The sequence below is a fragment of the Mytilus californianus genome, unplaced genomic scaffold, assembly GCF_021869535.1.
Source record: "Mytilus californianus isolate M0D057914Y unplaced genomic scaffold, xbMytCali1.0.p SCAF_6, whole genome shotgun sequence".
Classification (NCBI taxonomy): Eukaryota; Metazoa; Mollusca; class Bivalvia; order Mytilida; family Mytilidae; genus Mytilus; species Mytilus californianus.
The window spans coordinates 75951953-75960299 of record NW_026262712.1 but is presented as its reverse complement, the minus strand read 5'-3'; the positions used below and the strand labels follow the sequence as shown (position 1 = coordinate 75960299).

The 8347-nt window shown below is 32.4% G+C and overlaps 1 protein-coding gene across 1 annotated transcript; it reads left to right on the top strand.

Annotated features, from left to right (window-relative positions):
- The first annotated feature begins 1546 nt into the window (after positions 1-1546).
- LOC127704821 (fatty acid-binding protein 2, liver-like) lies at positions 1547-7595 on the top strand. Its single transcript, XM_052209047.1, has 4 exons — positions 1547-1638; positions 3496-3671; positions 4951-5067; positions 6963-7595. The coding sequence occupies exons 1-4, from the start codon at positions 1563-1565 to the stop codon at positions 7017-7019; spliced, it is 426 nt and encodes a 141-aa protein (XP_052065007.1). The 5' UTR covers positions 1547-1562; the 3' UTR covers positions 7020-7595.
- The last annotated feature ends 752 nt before the right edge of the window (positions 7596-8347 follow it).

Here is an 8347-nt window from a genome sequence, read left to right as displayed (position 1 = left end):
AAACATGTTTGTGAGTGCATGATGGAATTAACAGAATGTGACGGAGTTCAACTTGTTTGCGAGTGCATGATGGAGTATACAGAATGTGATGGAGCTAAACATGTTTTTGAGTGCATGAGGGAATATACAGAATGTAACGGAAATAAACATTTTTGTGAGTGCATGATTAAAAGGAGGAAGGCAATGCCCAACATAATTTTATAATTTCAAATGAAATTTACCGAGATAAAAGTTATACATTGAGCATGGCGGGTTGAAATTTGCACATATCACAGATTAGCTATTTTAAAGACGTTTGTAACTTCTGCGTTACTCTCCCTGAATCACAAAAAAAATCAATACTTAGTTAGTGTATAAAATCAAACCATATGCATTTGTTGACCTCTTTTGAATATATTATTTTATTTTGTTTTAGTTCTTCTGTTGCTAACTCATTGACGTGGGAGCATCATTTATCATTCATAGATACATGCACATGGATACAAAGTACATGTATCTTTTCAATACTAAGGCTTTTCTACCTCAGGAATAGATTACCGTAGATGCTTTTTTTTAAATTTTTTTTTTTATCTTTTTTTGAATTGAGCGTAATTGATGAGTTGTTTGTAGGCGAAACACGCGTCTAGCGCAAAGAAAATATAATTCTGGTATCTATCATGAGTTTATGCACACAATAAATCCTAGCCCTCAAAGCACTTTTATGTTCTTCTCTTTCAATTGTATAAAATAATTTATGGTAACTTTTTCTATTTCTAATGAAAGTATTTCACCATTTTATGAATGGAAAATTTTGATAGAGGTGACCTGACATGCCACGTTGATCTGAATTCTTCTGTCATCTCAACAATGATTACAAGGACAAACAAACACTCTATACACAAACCATTTAATCTAGAACGTAAACCTATAGGTTTTGTTCAAATATTGGTTTGGCTAGACATTTCCTGTGCTTACTCGCCCTTCCACGTTTGATATTATTTGTAGCAAAACAACGCAACGAATACTAAGACTTGCGATCCAAATTCTTATAGTAAAACGTTAAGATAAGGTAGACTTTTTCATTTCATTTACCAAATATCTCAAACAAAGCTCGATACTTTTTTTTAAATAACACTTTTTTAGTTTTAATTTTCAGATGGTATTACTACCTGCATATATCCTCTCTCTTCAATGATGTTGTTCTGATAGCAATATCGTTACATGTTTATAGCTATGAAAATAAATTGACCAAACAAAGAAAGAAAAATAAACATATAAAAAGAGTTATAATGTGATCCATAATGTTCTTCAAAAATATAATATTTGAAATGAATATACTTTTGTTTTGTTAATAACATTACTTAATTATAACGAATAATTGATTGTAATATACAGTTAAATGAAAAATAGAAAAACAATGTTGACCTTTGTGCATGTACATATTTGAGTTGCATAGGAGATTATAAGTATCAGGTACGATTAGTTAAGTCGTATTTACCTTTATCTAGCCTGCAAACCACACATAGTGCTACACTTTGAACGGTCAACATTGATATTATATACAAAAATTCAACTTAAACAAAATGGCTCAATTCATAGGAAAATGGCAGGCTGGCAAAGGTTCAATGTCAAATTTTGAGGCATTTGGTAAAGCTATGGGTAAGTTATTTATTTAAATTCAAAGGATATAACGGATGGCTGGTTTATTTGTTAATTTTGTTTATCAACATGTTCTTCACTTTTACTATATCACCAGAATTCTCATGTTTTATATCACAAAATAAGATGTTAGTCAATATGGGTTGAATAACAAACTGTTACAGTAAATTGCAAGATAAAGTACCTCTTAGAAATTTGTTAGAAATTGTTTATGACATTAATGCTGTATATGTATATGTAAACTGTATAAATTGTGTATCTGTTTCATACTATGAGCTGCATTTTCTAACGGAATAAAGTATAATTATATTATTATACAGAACTTAACATAACTGAAACCATATAATCCTCTATCCATTACTCTACAACTGCAAACTCCACCAATTAAGCAACGGCTGCAAAAACATATTTATAAAATGTGCTTATACCAATTAATGCAAATGAGATTGGAAGGCTCAAGCTTTAACTTAATAAGATCGCTATCCCTTAAGCTTACAAAAATTTTCAAACATTTACTCAATTTTACGTTTCCTAACTTTAAAATAAAATACCGTCTTCATCAGTTCAATATACATTGATGAATAACAGATAGCCAGAAAAATCACTTGCAGTGTGATCAATAAACGAGATACACAACCAGCAAAAACAAAACCTCTACAGATTTGCAATACTAATAACAACCACCAAATATATCAATAAAAGAGATACACAAACAGCAAAGACTAAACCCTATAAAGATAGGCAATTCTTATAACACAGCAAAGACAAAACCCCTAAAGATTGGCAATACTAATAACAACCACCAAAACTATCAATAAAAGAGATACGCAAACAGTAAAGACAAAATCCCTAAAGATTGGCAATACTAGTAACAACACCAAAACTACCAATAACAGAGGTACTCAAACAGCAAAGACAAAACCCCTACAGATTTTTTTAACAACCACAAAAAAATATCAATAAAAGAGATACACGAACAGCAAAGTCAAAACCCCTAAATATTGGCAATACTAATAAAAACTACCAAAACTATCAATAGCAAAGACAAAATCCCTAAATATTGGCAATACTAATAAAAACCACCAAAAAACTATCAACAGCAAAGACGAAACCCATAAAGATTGGCAATACAAATAACAACCACCAAAACTATCAATAAAGAGATACACAAACAGCAAAGACGAAACCCCCAAAACAGATAGAAATCTATTGTTCATCCCCCAAACCTTCCAAATTGTTCAATGGTCAGTTTTGAGACCAATTTGTACGGAAAATAATCAGCAAGTGAAGCACTTACTGAAATACATTAAACTGAATTGAAATATGACGGTCATCATACGAATATATTGGTTGTCTTGCATTGAAAGGTTATATGAGCCAATATTCCATGTGAACGAAATTAAAGATCACAATGGTAATTAATGGAAAAATCAGAACAGTCCAATATCATAAAGTTGTTTTTCGGGATTCAAAGGGTATAAATGTATATGGATTCATAACGAGATAACAATAACAGGCAAGACATATGAGCTCATATCCTTAGTGATAATCCCGAAAAGACACAACTAGTCTGCGATCCAGTATGAAGCAACAATCTGATAACGATCGAACAATTTGCAAAAAAACTCTGTAATTATGATAGATTAAATAACGTGTAACCGTTTTATGAGGATTAAAAGAATAGTAAGTTTGGTGCACAAAGGACGTTTATGGAGTTGACACAAACTCCTCAGAATCTATGCATTTTTGAGATGTATAGATCGTACGGAGACTCGGGCGTAACTATCAAAGTATTAATAGTATGGAAAGTAAAATCTTCAATCACATATTGTACCTGTTTTTTTAAATTAAAATTAGGCCTTCCTGCTGAAATACTTGAAAAGTTTAGAGACTCCACCTGGACCGCTACGTTCAGTAAAGATGGAGACACGTGGTCGGTTGAGAATGAGTCTTCTGTTTCACCAAAAAGGACGTACAGTTACCAAGAAGGGAAGGAACTAGTTACAACAAATATGTTCGGAAAAGGTCTGAAGGTACAAATACATTCAAGTAATTGTGTATTTAATAAGAAAAAATAGAAAAATTATTAGTATTGCCTGTATTTAGGGGTTTTGACTTTGCTGTTTGTGTATCTCTTTTATTGATATTTTTTGTAGTTGTTATGAAAATCTATTGATATCGTTTCGAATGCAAGTGTCATCTGATTGCCTCATAAAACTTAGTTATCATACGGATCTGCAATCTAAACGAAGACAAATATTAGTAAAGGCTTGGTTTTTTTTTCAAGAAGAACTATTTGTTCATTGTTCAAGCTTATATTGATTGATGTTCTAGCTTTGCTGCTGAAGCGTGAAAATGGTTTGTGAACTGAACTTTTGAACATTACAAATATCTATTAAGATACAATGACTAAGGGCAACGAGGTACAAACAAAATCTGTTTTAGATAATTTTAATGTTTGCCTTTCGTGTGTGTTTTGCTGTGCATGTAGAGATTTTGTGTCATGGGTGGTTACCCAATATTCTTTGTTTTTTCTATTTGTATAATTAAAAAAAAATGACTGGAGGATGATATATCATGTCAGCACAATATGAGTAGTAGAGTCATCTACTTGACTGGTATAAACCCTATGGATATGACGTCCTCCAGCAGTGGTATCGGTCCACACTGTTGTGAAAAACCCATCAATATATTAAGCCTATGACTTCTTTTCAACAGCACCTATTTCATGTACGCATATATAGGTCTCAGTATTTAGAAAAAATTAGAAAACCAAATGAATTGCGAAGAACATGTAAGACCAAACTAACAAAAGGTTGTAACAAATAAAATATGGCAAATCCATTTAGCTTGGGAAATACTAGGAATAGTTGTCACAATTTGTTTCAATTTATTTAATGACATGCTTGTGTACAATTTGGAGTTTAGTATGGCGTTCATTATCACTGAACTAGTATATATATTTGTTTAGGGGCCAGCTGAAGGACGCCTCCGGGTGCGGGAATTTCTCGCTGCATTGAAGACCTGTTGGTGGCCTTCTGCTGTTGTCTGTTCTGTGGTCGGGTTGTTGTCTCTTTGACACATTCCCCATTTCCATTCTCAATTTTATCACTTATATCAGTTTTGTTCATAGAAATTTATCTTATTTGCAATCATACCATTGCTCAATTTTTCACATTATTACCAACCAACTGTAGACAGTTCATATAACATTTAGACCTAGTGATTTTAAGAGCGAGTATTTTCAAAAATATTTAGCACATTTGCTTAAATTTCTCCATTCTGGAACCCAAACATTATTTGATATTTCAGTTAACAGCTACGTTTGATTCTGATACTAAAATGACAGTAATGGAACAGACTGAAGGCGAAAGTGGTTGGAAAAGTCTGAAAGCAGTCCGAGAAATAAAGGGTGACAAGATGATAGCTGTAAGTATTTACAAGCAGTTCAACTTCAGTGGTTTTAGTTGGTTGCTGTTTTTCGTTAATTGTACTGCCATTAATCAATGAACTAGCATGATTGATAGGTAGCAAGTAATTCATTTCAAGCCAATGATAAGTGCGGTCTAAATATTGTGAGGTGGGAATGTTATTTTCCGGCTAAAAGTTTCATTGTACTTGACACACAGAGTGAGAATGAAATCTCGGTTCCCTTACCCTTTAGTTAAGTCAAATGCGTGAAAGAGTTTTGAAGAATAAATTAATATACAAAATCCCTATGTTTGATCATTGGTATACTACTGTTGCCTTTATTTCCATGCATTTACCACAACACCTCTCTGTTTCCATGTACTCAGTTTTATTTGAATACCATTACAGAAAATGTTAAAATTCAAATATATATACTCCTTACACTAAATTAGATGAACTAGTTGAATCTTCAACTACTATTACTAGTCTGGAATTGTACATTTTTTTCATGTAGATAGTACAGAAGAGTTATAGTGTCTATAAATGCATCCATTAAAAACTGTTATTATGAAATAAATATAGTTGAAATAAATATGATTCACAGATGTCAACAGAATTTCATAATTGCATAAGAGTGACCACACTTGGACACTGCAGATGTAACAAACAAACTGAATCAACTTCCATTATATGAACATAATACTAGTATTTAACGGAAAGGGAAAGGATAGATACTTATGTTTTTGGCTTTTTTCAAAGTCGTTGGTAAATTAAAATTCAATATGTGGATATGTCTATCATGTTATAGGCATCAAATGAAACAAGTCTAGAAGGTTTGGTACCATTAAAACGTTTAATCCCGCTGCAAATGTTTGCACCTGTCCTAAGTCAGGAATCTGATTACAGTGGTTGTCGTCTGTTTATGTAGTTCATATGTGTTTCTCGTTTCTCGTTTTTATATAGATTAGACCGTTGGTTTTTTCCGTTTGAATGGTTTCACACTAGTAATCTTTTGGGGCCCTTTATAGCTTGCTGTTCGGTGTGAGCCAATGCTCTGTGTTGAAGGCCGTACCTTGACCTATAATGGTTTACTTTTATAAATTGTAACTTGGATGGAGAGTTGTCTCATTGGCACTCATACCACATCTTCCTATATCTATCTACTGCTTACTGGACAAATTATCTTAACTACATGTACCTTAATGTTTGTTCTTACCGATGAATACAGATAGAGTTTCCATTTCGTCCATTATAACTATTCGAGGAATAAACCACAACCCCCTGTGCGTAGAGTTAAAAAAAGACGAGAATTTGAAGACTTCGACTTTTTAGCGAACTGAAGGCAATATAGTTTAAAAAAATCACAGGTTGGATAAATGGACACGCTTGGGACACGCATCGATATCAACATAATGGAATTTGATGCGACTGTCATACAAGTAAGAGGTTTAGCTAGCTATAAAACCAGGTTCAATCCACCATTTTCTACATAAGAAAATGCTTGTACCAAGTCAGGAATATGACAGTTGTTATCCATTCGTTTGATGTGTTTGAGCTTTTGATTTTGGCATTCGATTAGGGACTTTCCGGTTTGAATTTTCCTCGGAGTTCAGTATTTTTGTGATTTTACTTTTTGAAAGACTCTACGATTCGGAATTTGTTTGTCAGCAGAGAGATTTCCAAGGCATACACAAAAGCAGCTACTTTTATTGTTGAAAACTTCAATAAAGATAGATTAATATTTTTGAATCATATAAAAAAATTCGTATAGAATGAATATTATCAAAAACCAGTCTTGAATTAATCATATTAAAAACCCGTACAGAATTTTATCTAAATAAAGAATGTTCAACAAATATTGAACCCTTTAGAATTGTATTCTATAATATAGTTATGTTCAACGTATTTTGTAGACAATTCAAGAACTTGAAAGTGGAGTGTCAATGACCCAAGAATTCACAAGATGCTGAAAAATGAAACATTGTAACAGTTACAGATAATCTATAATTGAAATAAGCAGTAGAGACTAATACGTCAATCTAGTACGTTGATGTTGCCGCATTTGAAACAACATTTTCCTAGATGTAATTCTAAGTATTCAGTGACCATGGAATCATTTGAACTTGAAAGGAATGACAGTTAAGAGTCGGCTGCTTAATTACGTACAAATACGAGACTTTTAAGCAAACATCCTTCTTTTAAATGATAGCTGTTAAAACTTTGTTATATTCTAGTCACTGGTTACGTTGTACAAAATTTTATTAAAATGCCCCCCAAAAAAAAAACTGAATTACAAAATTTAGTCGTCCCATTCAGTGATAGGGATCCTAGTTTCCATTTTTAACAGCATGCACTCTTTCCGGAGAAAGAATCCACCTTCATGATATCTTTTTTCAATCAATAGTCTGTAACAAAAAAAAACTATAAATCGTGTTCCGTATCAGCCGAATATCTCACAAATAAGTTCAAAATTAAACAGAATTAATCATTTTTCAGAACTACACATGTATTTGTCATCACTATCACCATAATTAACGTAACAATTTCTTGACGATCTATGTTTATTAGAAGTAAACACTTTAGGTTTTCCCTAATTTTTATATTGGCACTTTTAAAAAAGTGTGCAGAATTTATCTTTCTTACAAATAAAAAAATACTTTGCATGAGTAAAGGTTTGTTATGTGCAGTACTACAGACAAAATTTCACATAACATTTCATTGCAATTAAGATAATGACCATCACTGGAAGTTAACCAATCAAATGTTCACTCCTTTGTTCCTGTTTACAATCTTTAGTAACCATGCAATCTCAGGTTACCAAAATAGTTAATAGAAACAGAAAATAAAAAAAAGAATGGTGCTTTGCAGTACCTAAAATTTATATTGATGACTCAGCAACGTTTTCTGCAATGAAATTCAGGGTTGATTATCTACAACCGTCAAATTCAAAGGAATGTGATTGTTTTACCCTATTTCGTAAGAAACCGGATCTGACGTACTATGATTTGGTGGTATTATCCCTTCTAGAATTTTCCTAATTAACCGTTTGTCTCATATCGAATACATCATTTACATAACAATTTACTTTTCCCTCGTCGTCTTTCGTCTTTCTCTTTTTGGTCACGACGTTGTCCGTTTCCCTTCATCTCGGGATTTTTAATGTCAAATGTGGTATCTTTTTATCCTTTATATTTCGTGTTGTGGTAGTGCAATTATGTCCAGCACGTCATTCAAACGTGTTAGCGGTTAAACGACCATTTATTTTATATGAATCATTATTTGCAACGTTATTTAATAA

Coding starts and splice junctions, on each gene's coding strand:
- LOC127704821 (XM_052209047.1), top strand. CDS start 1,563: ATGGCTCAATTCATAGGAAAATGGCAGGCTGGCAAAGGTTCAATGTCA. Junction 3,672..4,950: donor TGTTCGGAAAAGGTCTGAAG/GTACAAATACAT, acceptor TTGATATTTCAG/TTAACAGCTACGTTTGATTC. Junction 5,068..6,962: donor AGGGTGACAAGATGATAGCT/GTAAGTATTTAC, acceptor CGTATTTTGTAG/ACAATTCAAGAACTTGAAAG.